The sequence below is a fragment of the Cibotium barometz genome, chromosome 38, assembly GCF_041138505.1.
Source record: "Cibotium barometz isolate CiBa-2024 chromosome 38, ASM4113850v1, whole genome shotgun sequence".
Lineage (NCBI taxonomy): Eukaryota > Viridiplantae > Streptophyta > Polypodiopsida > Cyatheales > Cibotiaceae > Cibotium > Cibotium barometz.
The window spans coordinates 1,751,514-1,775,000 of record NC_141083.1 but is presented as its reverse complement, the minus strand read 5'-3'; the positions used below and the strand labels follow the sequence as shown (position 1 = coordinate 1,775,000).

General features: G+C 37.0%; 1 protein-coding gene across 2 annotated transcripts in view; it reads right to left on the bottom strand.

Annotated features, from left to right (window-relative positions):
- The window catches only part of LOC147616227 (uncharacterized), a 4,231-nt gene extending 1,259 nt beyond the window's left edge, over window positions 1–2,972 (bottom strand). The window contains exons 1-4 of one of the 2 annotated variants that reach the window (XM_086777237.1): window positions 2,466–2,972; window positions 343–584; window positions 120–242; window positions 1–20 (exon numbers count right to left, since the gene is read on the bottom strand). The exon at window positions 1–20 is cut by the window's left edge and continues 97 nt beyond it. In XM_086777237.1, coding sequence (XP_086633363.1) covers window positions 1–20; window positions 120–242; window positions 343–584; window positions 2,466–2,841 — 761 coding nt within the window. In that variant the 5' untranslated portion in view covers window positions 2,842–2,972. The remainder of the gene's footprint in view (window positions 21–119; window positions 243–342; window positions 585–2,465) is intronic. The other variant, XM_086777236.1, reaches the window with a different exon arrangement.
- Window positions 2,973–23,487: the final 20,515 nt, after the last annotated feature.

Here is a 23,487-nt window from a genome sequence, read left to right as displayed (position 1 = left end):
AAACTCCAAAGATCTCCAACCTTGCCCCCAAAAAAGAGAAAATTTTTGTCCTCAATTAGCCCTGATAAGCATATGCTTTTTTATTGCTTTAGATGAATCCATACACAAACTCTTCTTACAGTGGCAGGAGAACCACTGGTTTCCAAGAACCCAACTCCTACAAAGGCAGTTATTGCTGAAGCCCAAGTTAGCTTCGAGATTTCCCGTCCAGAGAGCCCGGCGAGAAGAGGAACTGCAATTACCTGCATTGCCCGGAAATCAAGAGGTTGATACCTATTATGCAAGGCAGGCCAATGAAACCAAAGACAGTAGATAACAAAGCCATCAATGTAGCTTCTTTACCGTAAAAGCTGAGATAAAAGAAGCCCGTCCAGCATCAATAGTGAGAAGACTGAAACTCTGGGTCCAATACCCCATGCTTATCCACAAGCCAAGTTCAAGGCTCGCATTCCGTACTTCTGCATCCCTCATACCACTGGACACATAGGGGGCGAAAACCAGGGTTGCCAATGCAAATCTCCCACATAAGAACAGCGAAGGATTTGCTATTGCCTCTGTTTCTTTGATTATAGGAATATTGCTTCCTGCATTGTTACAGAAGGAACCTGTGAGTGAATGTTTTCTCAATGCTTCCGAAACACTGAAAACAAAATTTGAGACACTTTTAAATGAAATAACTATGGTGATCAGCGAACGTAAAAGCATAAAACCCTTACAAATGGTCAAAGCCCCGTGGCGCCGCAAGAGAGATGAGATTTCAAACCACAAAGATTGGCCAAATAATCGAACCTAATCATACAGTTGTGGTACTTTCCTCAACAAACATACAGAAAGACCCCACATTGTTGCCAAGTTCGTTTTGTGGCAACCCCACTGCTCTATAACAGGGTGATGTGCATGGTTTACACAAATATAGATAGTCGCATAACCTCACAGTTCGACATGATGACCCCTTGAAATATTTCTTGGCAGCCCCTTTTATGCATTGACCTTGTCCGCATTGTGTGTTACAAGTACTCAACCCGCCACGCGTTGATGCGTATGTAAAAGATATTAAGAATCAAAATGCAGAAAGGGTCAATCGAAATACAAAAGGTCAATGGAAAGGATTTTTTTTTCTTGTTTTTTAGAAATCTAAGATTTTTTTTTTTGAATACAAAGGGTCAAATCGAAGGGATTTTTTCCTCTTATTTTTTAAAAATCCAGGATTTCTTTTTTCTCTCCTCTCCTTGTGCCTTGGTTGTCCATGGTTAATATGTAATAGATTACTTCACTACATCACCCCATACTACCTGGATAGTGCAACGAAAAGGAAAAAGTCACATTACTTTCTTGATGATGGATGCTGAGTTTAGAAGGCTGAGCATGACCCTCTTCATATCTTCATTATTTGGCAGTGCCACTGCAAATTATTTGGCAGTGTCTCTACATGAGGCCTTTTAATTTGATCCATGGTTCCATTGATTTTTGTACATTTTTGGTTAAGACTATGGTTCTTGGATCAAATCTGAGCACAGGACCAAATCCTTTTTAGGCTATGGACGAAATTTAAACTAAGTGGGAGTGATTAGTTTTTATTTTTTTTTAAATCACATTTATACTTTTTCTTACACTTTTTCTCAAGCTTTTCATGACTAGGGTTCATCATACAATAGCCATTTGCATATACAACAACCTTGGAGCTTTGGTCAATGACATTTTAGCAACACATTCAGCACTATTTTAGCTATTCTTGAGCCATGAATTTTTTGATTTTCCTCCCTCTTCCCATGTGTTCAAGAAACCCTAGAAATGGCACTTCCAAGCCTTCAAAGTGATCAAAGGCTTTCATACACACCTTCTACCATCACTAGGACACCCTTGGGAGCATGATATACTTGTGCAACTCTTCCAAAGGAGCATAGAAGCTAGCAATGATTTCTGCCGTTTCTACCTGCAAAGAGCTTCATTTTCATCAAGGACTTACTTGACTACAAGCGAGGGTGGCTTCTCTAACTTAGCAATGATCCCACTGTAATTGCAAGCAAGGAGGCTTTTCTGCTGAGCACATCAGCCACCACATTTTATTTCCCCGGTCGATACTTAATTTCAAAATCAAATTCCTGCTTCTGAATTTCGTCTCATATGTCATTTTCGCCTTCACAGACGTTAAAAGAGCGCTCTCTCTCTCTCACACACACACACACTGTGAAAGGAGCTATTGGGAAGAGCTCTCTCTCTCTCTCTCTCTCACACACAGTGTGAAAGAAGCTATTGGGCACGGCTATCTATCATGACATGCTATTGCAGAGGTGGTATCCCCATCCCACACACACAGACCACTCCTCCCTTAAACCATTCGTGAAACAAATACATAGTGAGTGGACCTAATCAACAACAGTAACAGCATCAAAAGAGGGTTTCAAGCACACTACCCAAAATCAAAATGCTTCAGCGAAAAGCCAGAGCCTGGTAAGGGGACATACCATAGAGAAATGTGAGCACGTTGAGCAGAAGAATGCCACGCGCACGCGGGCTCGAGAGGAAAGGAAACTTGTCCCACAAAGACGCGGGAGGATGGGGGCTCGACTGCAGAAGCTCTTCCAGCCTGCCTCGGTACTGCTCTTCGCTGATTTCCTCCTCCTCCTGAACGAGACCGTGGTGGATTCTTCTGTCGGGGGCCACAACGGACGGCGCAGATTTGGTGGTGGAGAGGGGTAGGTGTTTCCCCCTGTGGATTACTCTTTTGGAGAGAAACCTTTTGGACTTGTGCAGTTTGCATGCAATGTGAGGGGTGAAGGCCAGCTGGGCGGGAAATTTAGGGCAGCCTTCGATGCAGAAATGGGAGGAGAGAGACGTCATACTGTGAATCCTTGTGTGACTGTGGGGGAGGGAAGGGGAAGCTGTGTGTGTGGAGAGAGAGAGAGAGAGGAGAGGATTGTGTCAGTGGTGTGTGTGTGAGAGGCACAGAGCGTGCGTGTTTACACTGGAAACAAACAGGTACCGAGTCATATATCCATCCAACGTGGCCACATTAGCAAAAACGCGACTATCCGTCCACGTACGTGTCTACCCCAAAGCCTAGACTCCAAGTCTCACGTGACTTCACCTAGATACTACTAAGCACACGTCACCTTATAATTCTGTGTGGCTCACATCACAGTGACAAGTCATCAAGGAAGAAATTGGAATATCCTATAATCCATGCAACATCTATCTATGTACCTACTCTTTATTAAACACAACTTACTCCCTCTCAATGTGGCCAAACAATAGGCAGAAAAGGGGCCAGCTAGAAAGAAGGATTTTTAAAATTTGAAATGAAGGTATAATTTTTCAAGCTTGGGTTATATTTGGGATAGTTTTTTTTTTGCATGGTCCGCAACAATGCCTCTACCACCATACATACATTGGATCTACACTTTTAGTCATTTTCTAGAGTGGACTATCACAGGACAGGTGCCTCTTTGGCTACAATGTTGGCTTAGGGCTTGAAGTTTTACACAAGGGTAGGTATACAATACAAAGAGTGGGTTTAAACACAAGGTGGGAGAGGTTCCCTCTTCCATCATTTAGAAGATATATTTTGATGATTGGCCTCTATCTTGGGAAGCCCCTTCCATTGGTTCTTCTCTTTCTTTGATCATTATGTTTGCTTGAGTGTTAGCTGGAGTCTTCTTTTTGAGCCAACAATCTTTCTTCATGTGGCCTAGTTTGCCATAAAAGTTGCACTCTTGGTCCTTTGGTAAAGAATGCCTTCTACTCATGTGATAAAGGACCGCCCCAGCTTTGGCTTTGAGTCTTTTCAAGGGACACTTCTCTCTTTCACTCATAATCTCCCAAAAGTCCATCCTTCATGAGTACAAATTTAATTTTTACTTACCATGTATGGAGACCATCACCATTAAATTTTTTAACAATGCAGAGTTGTCATGATTTTCTATGAGGATGGGAAGGTCTTAGCAATGGAATGACCTAATATGCCAATATCTATTCCCTTACAAAGAGAGAGATGTAATAGTATGATTTTACTCTTCCCAATTAAAAAAAAAACTATCAACTTAGAGAATATCCTATTTTGGGAGAATATCCTATTTTGAGAGAATATCTTATTTTGGGGGACAAGGAGTTTGATGATACACAAGGCTTTAGCAACACTCCAATGGTAGAGTTGAACCATTAATAGCTCATAAAACCAACAATGATTAGCACTAATTAAACTGTTAATAGAGGTTTTTTTCGTTGACAAACCAGAGAATGATTAAAATATTAAAACTCAAGAACATATTGTTTATGCTCAACAAAGTAACATATACCTCCTCCACATGATGATATATAAAAAAGCCATGGCTCAAAATTCTTGTATTTTAACTGTAAGATGTGATGCAAATGAACTTATTTTACCCTCTTTTGTTCGATTTTTGCCACCACCTTCAAGGTGCATTTTGAAGCTTCACTTTGATTACTCCTCCCCTCCTTTAAAGGCTTGAAGCCTTTGAAGATGTTGTTCGATTTTTGCCACCACCTTCAAGGTGCGTTTTGAAGCTTCACTTTGATTACTCCTCCCCTCCTTTAAAGGCTTGAAGCCTTTGAAGATGTTGTGGATACACCAAGTTAAGCCTTCTTACTGTAGATGTGCCCAAGCTCCTTGATTTTTGATGATTTGTGAGCTTGGAGAAAGAGGGAAAAAATAGCTAATAAGGATATTAATGATTTAGCTAACTAGAGTAGTCCTAGGATGTATTAGATAATGAAGGGATGATGGTTGGATCTGAAACCAACTTAAATTTATGCCTAGAGAGGATCAGGGTGTGTAGAAATTGATTAGAAAAAACATTTTGACAAAACAAGAAATGCAAGAATGAGATTAAGGTAAATGACAAAACTATCGCATAATGACAAGATATAAGAAATTAGACAAAAAAACTCATATCCCATTCCACTACAGAGGCCTTTATATAGGCTTTAGTACATCTCCATTAGCCACTAATTGTGACTCAAGAACTTGATTAAGCCATCTCCTAATCATACCTAGATTTGAGGTGATATTGGGGCCTCTTCTCACATAATGGCACCTTGTTTTGGGCACCCTTTGGGCTCGACATTCAACATTCTCCTTCACTTTTACATTTCTTTTGGACCTTTGAACCTTATTCCTATGAATAGTAAAATTTCTACTTCATGTAGTAAGAGTCACATCACTACTATCCTAGGAAATGTAATGCTTTATGCATATAAGCCTAATAACATTCCAAGGCATTAAATAAGAGTAAAAGCTTTGAAACCACAATGGCATGTAGATAGCCATGAATGATGTCATAAGCATGTAAATGGCTGCAATATGCAATCTAAAGCATCAATGGTGCATCCATAGTAAGTATTGTCATTCAACACATCATCTCTTATGCAAGTGACAGTCCATAACCTTAAAATTCCATCCAATGATGCCACAATAAGCCAAATCTTGTCCAAATGTCTAAAATGAAAGCCTATGCAAGCATCTATGTAAGCATTATGGCAACAACAATGCTTTCAATAACCACAATGAGTTCCCAATGACAAGAGGGGATGGCCAATCTCTAAGAAATTAGGGTTTCTCGAAGAAATCCCTAAATGCCATGGAAACGTGCAAGAAAACAACCATGGAATCAAAGTTTGGCAATGGCTACTCACCAATGGTCCTTAGGCATCACCAATGCTTGGAGTTGATGAAGATTTGTCATCTCTTAAGTAGTGTTGATTTGTGAAGCACTATTCTCTGATTTTGTCCAGTTCAAGAAAGATAAAGACAATAGTAAGTGTCACATTTTTTATAAACCTGGTCACTACAAGATTCAGAATTGCTTCATCAAGACAAGGATTTTTGCCAACCTTGTCTAAGAAAATGAAGAGAAAGAAGAAGCATACGAAGAATTTATTGAGGCCAACCTTGTTGGTCATGACTGGGCTTTTTAGGTTTTTCTCATATGCATCCTAACTCATGTTTGTCATAAATGTAAAATGAATCCTCTCATTCATAAATGTAAAATGAATCCTCTCATTTTGTCAAACGATAAACTAGATTTGGAGTGAGATCATGTTGGAGCTAGAGTGTCCAAATGAGTGTACTCCCAATGCAACTAGATTAGATCTAGGGTTAAGGCCATCAATGTAAATGTGTATGTCTTTGCATGTGAACACTCTCTACTATAAGAGAGAGAGAGAGAGAGAGAGAGAGAGAACCCACTCTTAGAGTGGTTTGAATAATATCTAGATATTATTTAGGTTTGATGTGAGTAATGATGTCATGAGAAGGATCTTTATGCCTATAAAGTTATTGTACTTGAAGAACGGTTTTACATCAAATCACACTATCATTGAGTCCTACAATCTCTCTTAACTTTGTTCTCTCTCTCTCTCTCTCTCTCTCTCTCTCTCTCTCTCTCTCTCTCTCTCTCCACACCACACGATCGCTCTCCATACCACACGATCAAAATCCGCATGCACGCTCTTCATGCTCAGGATTTTAGAAAGGGTAGTAAGATCAATCGTAAAAATTTTACTTCTCAAAATTATGATGGCAACAAAGATGCATGAGTTGTACTTTCATATCTTAGCATGCTTGACGATTCAAGGGAGAATTTCTCCAAACGTGATAAAATCAAGTGTGCTTCTAGCCATCTAGTGGTGGAGTGCTATTATATGGTGAAACGCCTCCAAGATTAGCCATTATAGACCCCAAACTTGGAAATGTTTCAAGGAGTTGATCAAAAATATTTTTTTAACCACCACAATACAAGGCTAGGGCTAGGCAACATTGGGACACCTTACACCAATTGGAAAGAGGTTTTGTCTACCTATGTTGATAGATTTCAACAAACTCTTCTTCAATTCATAGATAAGTTCCATGAGAAGGAGAAAAAAAGAAAAAAATGCAAGACTTAGACCCATCATGAGAGACAAAGTAAATGTGTTTCATCCACATTCCCTTAGCTATGCTATTTACTTTAGCCATGAATTGTGAGAGGAAAAGATGGATTTCCAAAAAATGCAAAGAATTCTAAACATCAAGTGACAAAATCCAAAAAATTGGGATTCTTTCTAAAGAAATTTGGCAAACCCAAGGGCAACAACAACAATAACAACAATTGTGCCAAGAGGTTTGACACCTCCAGCAAGCCTACCAAAGGGGACTATAAGCCTCGTGTGATTCGATGATATAGGTGCAACAAAGAAGGCCATATGGAAATGGATTATCCAAATAAGAAGAAGAGCAACATAGCAAAGCTGTTGCACATGATTGAAGATGAGGACAAGGATGACTCATTTAAGTCAGAGGGCTACGCCGATCATGAGTATTTTGACTGTGAAGGTAAAAGAAAATCTCATTATCTTTTGAGGATGAAAGGAACTATTAATGGCAAAGATGTCAGTATTCTCTGAATGATGATGGTAGCACACATGTCCTTTTTTTTAAAAGAACTATGAGATTGCTTAGCCTAGAGTCTATTCCATCACACATTATAAGCTTAAAGCTTCTTTCACTAGAAAGAAGTATAATTGCACTAAGGCATTGAAAGATGTAGTTTTATGTATGAACCCTTATGAAGAAAGATGTAGTTCTATGCATAAACCCTTAGAAGAAAAGGGATTTCCTAGTAGCACCTTTGCAGGGGGTGGACATCAGTTTAGATAATGCCTTGGAGACATCAATATAACCCTTAGGTTGACTATGATACACATACTATGTGGATTACAAAAGATGATAAGGGTTTGTGTCTAGGGGATCAAATGAAAGAAGAGCTTAACCCTTTGGTTAGCCACACCCAGGCTAAGAAAGCTTTGCGTAAGAGGGATAAAACATATATGGTGTTGGTTAATAAGGTTACAGCCATAAAAACTACACCAACTAGTCCCTCACAAAACAAGCATGCCTCTCTAAGTTCAAGGATTGTTTCTTAGAGGAACTGCCTCCTAGACTCGGCATAAAGACCACAAGATCAAAGTTCTCCAAGGTAATATACCACCTTGTAAAACACTTTATAGAGTCAATCTACTAGAGCAAAAATGAGCCTAGCATCAAATAGAAGAACTTTTAGAGAGAGGTTTAACTAGACCCAGCATCTCACCTTATGGTGCTCCCGTTATACACCACCTTCTAGAGTCAATGTGCTAAAGCAAAAAGAAATCGAGCATCAAATAGAAGAACTTTAAGAGAGAGGTTTGATTAGACCTAACAACTTACCTTACGGTCCTTCTGAACTTTTGGTCAAGAAAAAGAACGACACTTACCATGTGTATAACCTCATGTATTTAGACTATAGATCCCTAAACAAGATTATGGCAAAGAATATGTATCCCATCCTCAAAGTTAATGATGTAGTTAACACTAGTCTTGTAATTGAGCCACTAAAGTGGCTATAGCCACAAAAGTGGCTCAGGGTCTCATTTAGGCTATCAAAAGTAGGAATAGGTAACCATATTGAAACTTAGAAAGTAGCACAAAGATGAGCTCTCCTAATAAAGTACATCATATGGGGATTTTGTTTTACCCAAAAAAGTGAAATTTTAAATATAAGACTTTACTAAAAATAGTAAAAAGTCACAAAAGTGGTTGAAATATTCAGCAGCACGCTCTAATTAGACAACCAAAAAATGTTGTGAGACAGCTTTGATTCTATCATCATTAAGTGAATACATACATTGTATACATGTTGATACAATTTTCATGGGATTTTTGGCATGTGTAAAAAGTATTTGATTAGGTTTTAATAAGATATACAAACATTTAGCACTACTTGACAAGTTCCACCTAGTTTATAACTATTGCAAAATAGTATTTTTGATTCATTCTTTGTGACTATATTTTTTTCAACTCCGTATATGTAATAAGAAGTGTTTCCTAGGAGGATTTTATTTGAAACTCAATAACTTAGGAGATTTATTTTTATTTTTTAATAAAAAGGCCACAAAAGTGGCTTTTTTTTACAAGCCTATTGTTAATGATTTATTGGATAAATTAAGAGGGGCTAGGTAATTTAGCAAGATTGGCCTTAAGTCCCGTTATCATCAAGTAAGGAGGATGTGTATAAGACTATGTTTAGGACTCAATGTGGTATTATGAGTTTCTTTTGACTCCCAAATGCTCTTGCATCTTGATGAATGACATATTCCTTAAACATCAAGATTTTATAGTCATATTAGTCTTCAAGAAAAATATGCAACCATTTAGACATATTATTTTAGAGGAGATGCATTATCCTCCATATATGGGTCATAGAGGAGTATCCTCCATGTTACATGATGAGGCTAGATAGCTTTATTGGCATACAATAAAAAAGGATGGACCTAGATTTGTTGCCAAGTGCTTCAAGAGCCACAAAGGATGTACCTAGATTTGTTACTGAGTACATGACTTGTCAAAAGATCAAGAGCTACAAAGGCAAGGCTCAAGGCCTATTGATGGCATTGCCCATTCCTAATGCCATTGGAGCAAATATGATTTATTAATGGACTTGATTATAGGCTTTCCTACTACTATGAGAGTCAAGATGATATGATTTAGATTATAGTGGATTGCTTTAGTAAACAAGCCTATTTTATTCCATGTAAAAAGACTTTAACATCTCAACAAGCCGCACACTTGTTTATTAAGCAAGTCTTTGGATTTCACGATCTCATTTCATCTAGAGCCTAATGGATAATTAGAAGTTGCTAATAATATAATTTTGGGTCTGTGTTTCATCCCAACCTAGACTTTGGGATAAATACATTTAGACCTTCTTCAGTTTGATAACAATAATATACCTCATTCAATTATGGGCCGTGCGCCATTTGAGATCATTTATTTTATGATATCATGTTGGGATTGATTATGAGAAGTCTATTTGATTGTATGTAACTAACATGATTAGTATTATTGAGTAATACTAATCATGAGCACTACAACAAAGCCAACTAAGACATCGTATGGGTGCAAGCTTGTAAATAGTGCATATTTATCATTTACAATATCGTATGGAGTTACTTCATTTATTTGGCCACGTGTTGACATATTGTTATTGTGTTTATCACCGTCGATTTTGTATAGTTGAAGTGTGCGTTGAAGTGTGCTATATTTTGTGCACATGTGAGTGCAATTATTTATGGTTACAACCTTAGTTGTATAACTTATGGCTATATTTGTGAAAGACAAGCCCAATTATGTAAGGAAAGCTAATTATGGCTCTTTGGGCTATTTTGAAGGAATACCAAAAATACCCACATGGGAGAGTGAAGCCACTCCATCAGAAAAGGGGGGAGGGATTACACCCAATTTTTGTCTTCTGTTATTTTTCTTCATTCTTTTATGTGCTTTCATATGCTTGATTTATTTGCAAATGGTGGTTCAATTCTAGTTTAAAAGGTAAGTGTAGTGAGAGATTATTTGCACATGGTGGTTTAATTCTAGTTTAAAAGGTAAGTGTAGTGAGAGATTATTCCTTGTGTAAGTGTATAGTGAGAGATTTATTTGCACATGGTTCTTCAATTCGAGTTTGAAAGATAAGTGTGTGGTGAGAGATTACTCCTTGCACCAAGATCCTATCATTTGTTTACTAGAGTACTTGTGATGACGTGAAGACTTATCTGAGACATAATTGTTTCTTACAAATGGATTCTTACTTTGACAACCATAGTTGCATTTTCAACATTAGTGAACTCTTGAAACATTTACAATATTCTTGTCATGAGAATATATATCGATTGTGATTTCCATAATCTAATTAACTAGGCTAGCTAGGTCATGCCTTAATATGGGTACCAAATGTTTTTTTGGCATTTATTTGTTATGGTGTAAATGGTGATGGTTTGAATCCTTAGGGTGTAAATGGTGCAAGTTGTAAAGGGTCTTCTATCGCGAAGGTTCGTGGTGGGTATTCCCATCGCATGCTCCTCTTCCTCATAGTTCTTACTCCTCCTCATAGTTCTTGCTCCTCCTACCCCTCCTCATAGTTCTTGCTCCTCCTCGTCCGCAATTCAAGAAAGACAGAAAATATTACATGTCACATTCTTTATAAACCTGGTCACTACAAGATTCAGAATTACTTCATCAAGACAAGGATTTCTTCCAACCTTGTTGAAGAAAATGAAGAGAAAGAAGAAGCATACAAAGAAATTGTTGAGGCCAACCTTGTTGGTCATGATTGGGCTTTTTAGGTTTTTCTCATATGCATCCTAACTCATGATTGCCATAAATGTAAAGTGAATCCTCTAATTTTCTAAAATAATAGACTAGATTTCGAGTGAGATCATGTTGGAGCTAGAGCATCCAAATGAGTCTACTCCCAATGCAACTAGATTAGATCTAGGGTTAAGATCATCAATTTGAGGGAGGGATTATTAAACAAATTGATATAAACAGGAATGATGGATGAGAGCATTATTTGTGTAAGTGTGCATGTCTTTGCGTGTGAACACTCCCTCTACGAGAGAGAGAGAGAGAGCGAGAGAGAGAGAGAGAGAGAGAGAGAGAGAGAGAGAGAAGCCACACTTAGAGTGGTTTGAATAATATCTAGATATTATTTAGGTTTGATGTGAGCAATGATGTCATGAGGAGGATCTTTATGCCTATAAAGTTATTGTACTTGAAGAAGGGTTTACATCAAATCACACTATCTTTGAGTCCTACAATCTCTCTCTTTAACTTTGTTCTCTCTCTCTCTCTCTCCACGGCACATGATCTCTCCCCCTTTAACTTTTTTCTTTCTCTCTCCACACCACATGATCTCTCTCCCTTTCTCTCCACACCACACGATGGTGATCTTCAAGCCACTATACTTGATCTACTAAACCTAACCCTACACTACGATTACAATTGCAAATCCATGTACTAACACATAGGGCCACTTGTGAAAAGATATCCAACGCTGCATAACGTGTTGCCTATTAAAACCCTAAGATCTCTCTAGATAATTGTTATGCTTATGCATAAACATGCATAAATCAGGCATAAACTCATCCACCTGACTACCCCTGAGCCCAAGGGATGCACACATGAATTATAAATGAAATACATCATACCTCTACCTTGATGTCCCATACCATCAAGAGATATAACTCCAATCCAATAGCATGTAGCTATAGTGTGAAATGGTAGGTGAGTAGATATGATCCTCTACACAAGAGAGCATAACATAGCCTTGGCCTCACAAGCTCCAAGCCCCCAAGCCTCCAAGCCTCCCTTGAGTGTGCCCATGTCCCTATTATATAGGAGGGCCCTCAAGTGACTTCGACTCTCAATTTCCCATGTGTGACCCTTGGATGCCTGACCCTAACCTTAACCCTTAAGCTTAGTCCTAACCCATGCTCCACTAGAGCTTATTCTCATGCTCAATGCTCACAAGCCTAATGTGGGTTAGCATCCTAGTATATGCACACATAATGTGCATATAACATACTTTCCCTCTCTCAAAACATATGAAAAGAAGGAGAACTGCGTTGAACAATCTCAACCGACTCCCAAGTCGAATCCTCTATTTCCCTATCTTTCCACCTAATTTTAACCTCAGGAATTAGTCAACTACAAAGTTTTCTTTCCTCGAATTCAAGTACCTTATTAGGTTCATGTGGAACATAGGATAATTCTTCGACCTCAACGAGTGGAACATAGGATAATTCTTCGACCTCAACGAGTTCTTGAGGAGGAGTAATTGTGTTATCCTCACCTCCCAATTTCCCTTTCAATCTATTGATATGAAAGACTGGATGAACTCTAACATGTGGAGGTAGTTTTTGGTTCATACGCAAAAACCGTGCCAATATGATGTATAAATCGAAATGGACCACAATATCTAGGAGATAAATTCGAGCATTTTCCTATTGACAAAGTCTGAGAATCTTTAGTAGGAACTTTTAAATAAACCAACGCTCATGGTTCAAAAGACCAAGTTGAGCGTCCTCTATTAGCATAAAACCGTGTCCTATCTTGAGCACTCTTGATAGAATCCCGAGCTTCGGTCAGCATTTCTTGTATATCACGCAAGAAATCCCTCGATGCATCAAGCTCAATGTCCTTAAGACCGACATCAATAGGTGCCCTAGGTTGACACCCATACATAAGTATGCACGGACTAAAACCAATAGCTGTATGTTTAGAACTGTTATAGGCAAATTCCATCATTGGAAGATACTTTTCCCAATTTGATGCTTTTCTAGAGACATATGCATGAAGCATATCCTCTACAATCTGATTCATATGCTCTGTTTGCCCATCAGACTACGGATGATCATAGGAATCCATACTCAAAGTAATTTCCTCGTTGTAAACCATTCGGAATAAAGTAGGAATACATGGCATTATAACAGCGAGAACTAGGTATCCATTTTGGCGGCCCGATGTACTGCACATTTGCTCATGGAATTATCAGTGTCCTGAGTTACCCATATCAACATAGAGTGTCATCAATGTCTCGATGAGTCACATATGTCCATCCGTAAACCATCAGGTTGACTGTATAAATCACCTAAAGTACGGAACTAGAGAAAGAAATGCTAACAAAGGAAAAATCCAAATTTCGTTAATCCGAACACAACAAGATAAATTTGTTGAACTCTAAAGAAAGAGATTTCAACAAATGAAAACACCGACACTCATCAAAACATCAGGCTATAAGAAGTTTATCTAGAGAATGCCCACACAATAACTTTAAATGTATTTAGAAAATGAGATTGTCTTTGAATGTTGAGGTCAACATGGTAAGTGATGTAAGCAAAGCAACAATCTTGAGCCCAAATTTTTCCATAAGATAATATATGTGAGGGATCGTTAGCGTCTCATACCACCATGATACCACCCATACATACCTTAATAATTTGAAACTCCCTAGTATACCGTCTAGGAGATATGAATAAAATCCTTTATAAAAGAAATAAGATGGCCTTATCCCAAACTTTCACATACTAAAACCGGTCTCTATATTCCTGAGACCACATAAAGGGATAACTCTTTCCGAGTACATCATTAGAAAAGAATTTTGAATTGTTGGCGCCTTCTTTCTAACGAAAACTACCCAATAAACAATAAAGTTAGGGTAGAAAAATAACTCACCTAGATACATAAGCAACTAGGTATCCGAGTTAGAATATGTACAAGAGTACAAGGAACATAGTCCAAAATTATGTGCAAAAAACGAAGGCAAACGGTATCTTCAAAGCACATGAAATTATCCAGAAGATCAAAAGATCCTTATAAAACCATGGATAAAAGCATAGAATCTCCTCAAATCCATGAAAACCATAGTTGACCATAAAAATCAATGCATGACATCTAATGGTCATTAATCATGCCAAAAGAAGAATTAAAATTGGTGGCCAACTCATCAATTCGGAGTATATGAACGCGGTGTCGTTCAAGCAAAACTCCAAAGTAAGCAAGTGAAACACATACGTGTAATACTCAATAAAAAACCCCTAGCCACAAGTGATCTAGGTAAAACCTGATGAGTCCATATAAAACTTAGAAAACATCCAATAAAATCCACCAAAACAAACCGATCAACTAACCCATGATAGAATTTCTCTTAGGCTTAAGAAATTAAGCACAAACCACACTTAAACAAGTACAAAATAAATTATCATGGAAAAGTGTCAAAGGTGAAACACTTTGAACGTAAATTATAGCCATCAAAAGAAATTAAGGAACATGTCAAAAAAGAATGGCTAAACAATGGTAAAAAATCATGAAAATATCGTTTAGAATTAATCCAAACAAAAATATATACTAATATGAGGTATAATCGTATTAATAATATGTGAAAAACCCGCACCTATCTAATGTCAGTGAGAGAAAACGTACTTCAACATTAAATAATCTTGAAAATATTAAATTCTTGAGAAAAAGAATTATCATGATTTTTTTCTAATTTTTCCTAGTTTAATAGGGCCTCAAAATACGATAATTTTGAATTCCACCAAACCTACCTTATGGAATTCCAAACCTATATTTTTCCAAAAAAAAATTAGCAATTAATTTTGCCAAAATACCATTGATATTATAAAAATACCAATTTTCAGGATTTCTAAAAAATAATTTCTAGAAAATTCTTAAATTTTTTTGAGAATCTCATCGTTCACGCAATTTTCAATTCCACTCGACAATTCTCAAATCCAATGAAAATTTATAATTTTAATGGATTTTTTAAATTTTTGGGTCAAAAAATATATTTTTAAAGGAATTTGAATGGTCACGGGCGCCCGAATGGACACACCACATGCCAAACACCAACCATAATTTTTTGAAAATTTAAAATAACCTTTGTCTTATTTTCAAAAATTTAAAATAACCTTTGTCTTATTTTCGGAAATTTAAAATAACCTGTCTTATTTTTAGAATTTTTTTTGAAATTTTTAATCACCACCACGAACGCATTTAGAATATGAACGGTCAAAAAATTTCGGAATCCCAATGGTTTTCCCAGAATACGAAAAGCCAACAGTTTCGAGAAAATGAAAAGACCAAAAAAATCGAAATGTGAAAGGTCAAAAGTTTTAGGAATCCGAAAGGTTAAAAGATTTTCCGGAATTCGAAAAGCCAAAAGGTTTCCCGGGAATGTGGAAAGCCAAAAGTTTTAAGAGAAAAATTTTCAAAAATTTCAGTTTTTTTTCTCAAATCTCATATTTTCTCCTCCCTTCTTTAAAGTTTTTTTTTTCAAGCTTTGAAAAGCTCTTTTTTTTGGGAATTTTTAAAAAATATTAAAAAAGTAAAAATTAAAACCTTTGTAACTAAGGTTTTTAAAAAACCTTTTAAAAAAAGAATTTTTGGGGGGGTGGCGATTTTTTTCGCCGCCTGCAAACGACCCCCCTCCCCCCCGCCTGCACAAAAAATCCACAGAGGGAGAGAGTGAGAGGACTCCCTCTCTCTTCTCCCCCCCCGCCTGCACAAAAAATCCACAGAGGGAGAGAGTGAGAGGACTCCCTCTCTCTTCTCCCCTCTTTCCTCTCCTTCTTCTCCATTCCATTCTCTCTACTCACCATCTTCTCCTCTCTGTTAATCAGAGAGAAAGATTAACTTTTAATTAATCTTTTTAATCATAATTAAATCTAAATTATGATTAACATTAATAAAAAAATATATTTTTTTAAGAGGCGTTTATACACGCGAGAGGAAAATTCAAAATTGAGAGATGAAGAGGGTCCCACGCACACAGGAGAGCATTCAATGCATCAACATGCTACCCCCTACTGCATTTCAGTAAAAAATCGATAGAATTTTTATCACATACCCGTGAAAAAACTCGCAAAAATGTATAAAAAAATATTTTTAACCATAAAAATGCTCTAAAAAGTTTTTAAAAATTAAGAAAAAATTCCTAAAAATTCTAAAAATTTAGGGAGTCCATTTTACCAAAAATATCCATAGTAAAATATGTGATATTTTTGTAAAAATTTCCTTTAATGCTTATTTTAAACTCGAAAAAAAAAGAAAAAATAGCATTAAACTCACGGAATTCTCCCGAACGTCGATTTGTCCATTGAATAGTAGTAACACGCATTCCAACCGTCATATCGATGATCCACGTGCAAATCATCAACACAAATCAATAAAATAACTTTTTTATTTAGTAAATATTAAAATTTACTTCAAAAAATGCCAAAAATTATAATAAGAAAGAAAAAATAACAACAATTAACTAGAGATTGCTCTGATACCACAGTTAAACCCTAAGATCTCTCTAGATAATTGTTATGCATAAACATACATAAATCAGGCATAAACTCATCCACTCGACCACCCCCGAGCCCAAGGGATGCACACATGAATTATAAATGAAATATATCATACCTCTACCTTGATGTCCCATACCATCAAGAGGTATAACTCCAATCCAATAGCATGTAGCTATAGTGTGAAATGGTAGGTGAGTAGATATGATCCTCTACACAAGAGAGCATAACATAACCTTGGCATCACAAGCTCCAAGCCCCCAAGCCTCCAAGCCTCCCTTGAGTGTGCCCCATGCCCCTATTATATAGGAGGGCCCTTAAGTGACTCTTGACTCTCCATTTCCCACGTGTGATCCTTGGATGCCTGATCGTAACCTTAACCCTTAAGGGATTATCACCAATAGGAAATGCAGGGAGGAGCGAGAGTGGAAGGACATACGTTTCCTCTATCACAGAGGCCTCCTCATCATCACTTGTTACCACATCAGTGTTTTCTCTTCTAAGAGCATCAATATCAACCTGTCCACTTAACTCTCTCCGCAACCAAGTTCATCTCCTTTGCAATCTCTTAAACATCATCTTTTTCCCTTAGAGCCCTCTGCTCGCTCCTCAACATCTTCCTTCCCAACTTGCTCATCCTTAAGCACCACATGAAGATAGCAAATAAAACCATAGTGGTAGTTTAGGAGATGACATTTTTTTGTGAGCGACACTTATTTTCTGTCTTATTCTTATCCTTGAGCACCTTTAAGATATCCATGTTGAACTTCTTCCTTTGGGACGTTGCAACCAAAATATCATTGACATGCAAATATTCAACATTATCGTAAATGACTGCATTGGTTGAAGTGATTTCCCAAAATTATTTCTCTTTTTCTTGGAGATACAAGCGTGTAGATAAGAGCATGTCTGTGACAGGAAAATTATAGTCAAACATGCGTGAAATTTTTGGTTGGCGATGATGTTGGCGAACTTTGTGCAAGAAGTTAAACAATCTCTCCTTAGGGTTTTCTTCAACATCAACATATCAAGCTCGATTTTAGTTTTTGACAGAGCCATCTAAAAGGGCAGAAAAATATCATGCAGGAATCCAATGAGCAATATTGAAGGACAATAAAAAAAGAGAAATCAATAAAACATGATACAAGGTCTTTGAGATCCTTAAGAGGTAGCATATTGCATTGTAGTGATTTTGAATAGAAAAGGACTCCAATAGCACAATAATACATTAATTGCTAACAAATGACATTGAAACTACTGAAAAAAACTGAGATCATAAAACAATGCGATATGGGGCCATCACACAAAATCATCATTCCCTTTTTGAGTTATAGTTATTTGTCATACTGGAACATCAGACACGAGCATCAGTCAACCATGTGTTCTAGTTAATTATTAAAATGGTACAAATTTATGCATCAACAAGTATCCAAAGTATAACCAAACGGAGCCATCTATAAGATAGAGAACAGAAAAATGCATCAACATGCACGAATCCATGTGACGAACAACATTAAAGGACAAGAAAAAATGACAAATCAATACAATGTGATAGGAGGTCTTTGAGATCCTTTTAGCGGTAGCATATCGTGTTGTAGTGATTTGAATAGAAAGGACCCAAATAGCACAATAATGCATTAATTGGTGATAAATAACATTGAAACTACCGGGGAAAAAAAAGATCATAACAACATGATATGAGGCTATCAAACAAAATCATCATGCGCCCTCCTCGCATTGTAGTGATTTGACACAACCATCATTCATCTCCTTGCATTCTAATTATTTATTGGAAAAGTTATAAAATTATGCATCAGCAATTATCCAAAGATGAAAATGCGATGACAAAAAGTAGTAAAATGATAACGATTTAAGAAAAATTTAAAATGTAGGAAACATTTGCCAAATCAAACATTGAAGACTTTGAAAATGTACCTAGAAGTTATAAATGGGGCTGAAAAGTGGTAACAACAAGGATATGAAGAACGCATGAGAAAAATTTAACAAGAGCAAGAATGACTTCGTGCAATCAGTAAAATGAATGCGGGCATGGTTTATCTAGAGTTCTTTACACGTGGCACTTATACATTGGCTTCCACCTCACATAATCTTCAACACGTGTTGGAGCCACGTGTCAACCATGCATTGGGGACACATGTCACACATGCATTGGTGGGTGTAATCATTTCATATCATAACTATTTATTAATGCATACACATGTCATTCTACTTCTGGCTTTTGCTTCTTCGACTATTCTCTATGATCTCGTCTACGCTCTATCCACGCTTCGCGGGCTACACCTCTTCATCCTCAAGGAGAACTTTCTTTGATCTCGTCTCTGCTCTATCTATGCTTGCTTCGTGGGCTTCACCTCTTCATCCTCAGCACTTACTTTGATCAAGGTAACTACAGAAAAATCACCACCCACAACAGGAGATAAGACTTTGAATGTTTTCTAAATTTTCTTTTCATGTTATCGTGTCTCTGTTCATTTTATGCATTCCGATACAATATCCGTAATGGCACTGGATTCAGTATCAATATGCATTGGAAGTCTTCTGCCATAGGTTTCTTGTAGGAGACTATGGAGGACTTTCTTATCGAATTCTTTTAGGATAGATGTCCTCGTTGTCCATGCGCACAGAGTTATAATGATGCCAAGGGATATTAACTCCCTTGGCTTGTTAGATTTTCGATATGACAAGACTCTTGAGCCTGTTCTTCTTTCCGACACGAAGATGAAATACATTCTTGAAATCCCTCCTTCGAGAGGAAAAGTTAAGGTCAAGGATGTCACTCATTCTTATGACACACGGCTCAATTCACAAGCTAGAGGCAACCAAGCCAGGGATCAAGACCTAGAAGAGAGGCGGAGGAGGGATGCTACTATTGAAGATGCCTATCAGGTGATTCCTCATGATAATGTTAAATCACTATGTATCTTGAGCCCCTATTTTTATGTCAAACTTTCGATATGAAACAATCCACAATACTTTCCTTTTGACATAGAGGAGATTCGAATTCTATTGAATCTACACAAGGAGGTCAACGATAAAGTTTTATTGGCTACTCTAAGGTTTGCTAAATCCTTATCATCATCTTGATTCTAAATTATTTTTCTTGCTTAAAGTAACTGATATAGTGTTATTTTGCTATGCAGCCTGGTTTTATTAAATATCCCATCTCACAGGTTCAAGAGAACATTTATATTGTAGATTCCCTCCTTTCAGTTGTTTTGACTTCACAAGAGACTTCCCTCGTGTATGTATGCCCATTAATTTTGACATAGCTCAGCTACTCCTAATGGCATATCATCAACAATAAGTGATATGAAATCTTAGTATAGTGATATTGATTTTCTTTGTATATTTTATGTCTTTTTTCCTTCCCCCCTTACTTCTCATATTTTATGTCTTTGTATACTTTGTAGTTTGCACTGGGGAGTTTAATCACTTACGATATGGAATCAAAGCATTGCTACTTGGCCAATTCATCTGAAGGATATCGTGGCACCGTTAGACAGTAAATCTACAATCATTTTTGATATATTGGAGAGAGAGAGAGAGAGAGAGAGAGAGAGAGAGAGAGAGAGAGAGAGAGAGAGAGAGAGAGAGAGAGAGAGAGAGAGAGAGAGAGAGAGAGAGAGAAATAGAGAGACAGAGAGAGACAAAGAGACAAAGAGAGAGAGAGAGAGAGAGAAACAGAGAGACAGAGAGAAAGAGACAGAGAAACAGAGAGACAGAGAGAGACAAAGAGACAAAGAGAGAGACTTTTAGTAGTTATAACTAAGAAGCTTTGTGTGGATCAATTCGAAAGATTATAAAAGCAATCTCGAGGCCATCACCCAAGACCCTGAGCCGTTAGAAACAGGACATCATTTGTGAATGCAAAGTCCCTAAGCAATATGATGGTCATAGCTTGGGGTGGAGAGTGTGCTATAACACAATGTTGTTGCTAAACTCTATTTTTTAATTTCCCTCAGGAACAGTAAGCACGCACCTTTTTTGGAAATGATATCTTAGTTTCCTTCCTTCTTCATTCATGTAGAATTCGATTTATATTAGTTTCCTTCCTTCGTCTTGGAAACGATGGTACATATCTAATTTATCACATTCGTGTATAATCCATCATTGTTAGGCTACACGGATTTGGATTTGTGCTTGCTCAAGGCCGAGACGATTGAGAACTTTATAAACACTATTCAAGATTGGCCTCCTCATGTCCTAGCTCTTTTGTCCCGCCTCCACCATGGCCATCACTAAGGTAGTAATGGATCTTTTGGATGTTGAAGGATCTGAAGAGCAAACTTTGTAAACTGGAGAAACGTAACAAATGGCAGAAATGCAACAAACCCAATTTTCCCATCCGACAAATGCAAGCTTTGGCCTCCCAAGGACATCAAGCTTCACTGCCCCAAGAAGAGAAAGCTTTCCCTTGCCCCATGAACAGCAAGATTTCCCTCTCACTTCCCAAGCCACATAGCATACTCCTAATTTTCTGAACAAAGCTGTGATAAAATGTCAAAATGTAAAATATTTGACAATGTAAAAATGTATTGATTTTGCTTTTGCATTACTCTCAGTAATACAAAATAGTTTCACGACTGATGTAAACAAGGCATTAATCCTTTGTAATTGTTTGCCATCAAGAATACAAGAGGCTCTTTTTGAATGTCTCCAAGATGCCTCTCACATATATAGCTCCATATTTTAATTATTCTTATGACATAGTCAGGTGCACCAAGAAAACTTGCCTCTTGGTAATGTCTTTACATGAAACACTCCTTTCTTTTCTCTTTGGTACCTATTTTCATAAATGATAGTTGTATGTAAAGAATACTGATTATAGCATATTGTTAAAATCAAAACTTTAAGGAGTAATCTCTCACACTTACCTTTCAAACTAGAATTAAAAAATCATGTGTAAATAAGTCTCTCACTATACACTTACACAAGGAATAATCTCTCACTACACTTACCTTTTAAACTAGAATTGAACCACCATGTACAAATAAACCAAGCATATGAAAGCACATAAAAGAATGAAGAAAAACAACAGAAGACAAAAAAATGGGTGCAATCCCCCCCTTTTGTGATGAAGTGGCTTCACTTTCCCATGTGGGTATTTTTGGTATTTCTTCAAAATAGCCCAAAGAGCCATAATTAACTTTTCTTACATAATTGGGCTTGTCTTTCACAAATATAGCCATAAGTTATACAACTAAGGTTGTAACCATAAATAATTACACTCACATGTGCACAAAATATAGCACACTTTAACTATGCTAAATAACTACATCTTTCACTACCTTAGTTCAATTATACTTCTTGCTAGTGAAAGAAGCTTGAAGCTTATAATGTGTAATGGAATAGACTCTAGGTTAAGCAATCTCCTAGTTCTTTAAAACAAAGGGTCATGTGTGCTACCATCATCATTTAGAGAATACTGACATCTTTACCATTAATAGCTCCTTTCATTATCAAAAGACAATGAGATTTTCTTTTACCTTCACAATCAAAATACTCATGATCAGCGTAACCCTCTTGCTTAAATGAGTCATCCTTATCCTCATTCTCAATCATGTGCAGTAGCTTTGCTATGTTGGTCTTCTTCTTCTCTGGATAATCCATTTCAATATGGCCTTCTTTATTGCACTTATATCATTCGAATCACACAAGGCTTATAGTCCCCTGTGGTAAGCTTACTGGAGGTGTCAAGCCTCTTGGCACTATTGTTGTTGCTGTTTTTGCCCTTGGGTTTGCCAAATTTCTTTAGAAAGAATCCCAATTTTTTGGATTTTGTCACTTGATGTTTAGAATTCTTTGCATCTTTTGGAAATCCAGTTTTTCCTTTCACAATTCATGGCTAAAGAAAATAGCATAGCTAAGGAAATGTGGATGAAACACATTTACTTTGTCTCTAAGCCTGCATTTTTTTCTTTGTTTCTCCTTCTCATGGATTTTGTCTATGAATTGAAGAAGAGTTTGTTGAAATCTATCAACATAGGTAGACAAAACCTCTTTCCAATTGGTGTAAGGTGTCCCAATGTTGCTTAGCCCTAGCCTTGTATTGTGGTGGTAAAAAAATATTTTTGATCAACTCCTTGAAATATTTCCAAGTTTGGGGTTTATAATGGCTAATGTTGGAGGCATTTCACCATAAAATAGCACTCGCCACTAGATGGTTAGAAGCACACTTGATTTTATCCCGTTTGGAGAAATTCTCCCTTGAATAGCCAAGCATGCTAAGATATGAAAGTACAACTCATGCATCTTTGTTGCTTTTATAATTTTGAAAAGTACAATTTTTACGATTAATCTTACTACCCTTTCTAGAATCCTGAGCATGAAGAGCATGCCTATGGATTTTAGAGTCTTCAGAATCTCATGAGTCTAGATTAGATGTACCTTTCATGCTCGTTCTTTGGATAATCTATCTTCTAGCTCCCTCCTCAACTTTTTCTCTATAGATATTTGATCGTGCAAAGTGTTTAAGTTATTCTTGGAATAGATAAAACTTGTGTATTATCACTTGTGATAAAGAAGATTTAAGAAAAAATAGAAGATAAATGATAAATTTTAATAATTTCTCGTAAAAATTCAACTTCCACTCTTCGTTTGTAAGGTAAGATGGGTGTCAATTACTCCAAGTCGTATCATCCGTGTGGTAGAAAAACCAAAAATATTTTCAAGGCACTTGCAACAATGTAAGAAATCAGCCTTCAAACCACTGTTAGAAAGCTGAGATGTTTTGGTAGGTTTCCAAATATGTTTTCTCGCACTAAAACTATGCAAGAACTGTGTGGCCCCCAATTGTGAAAAAGACAC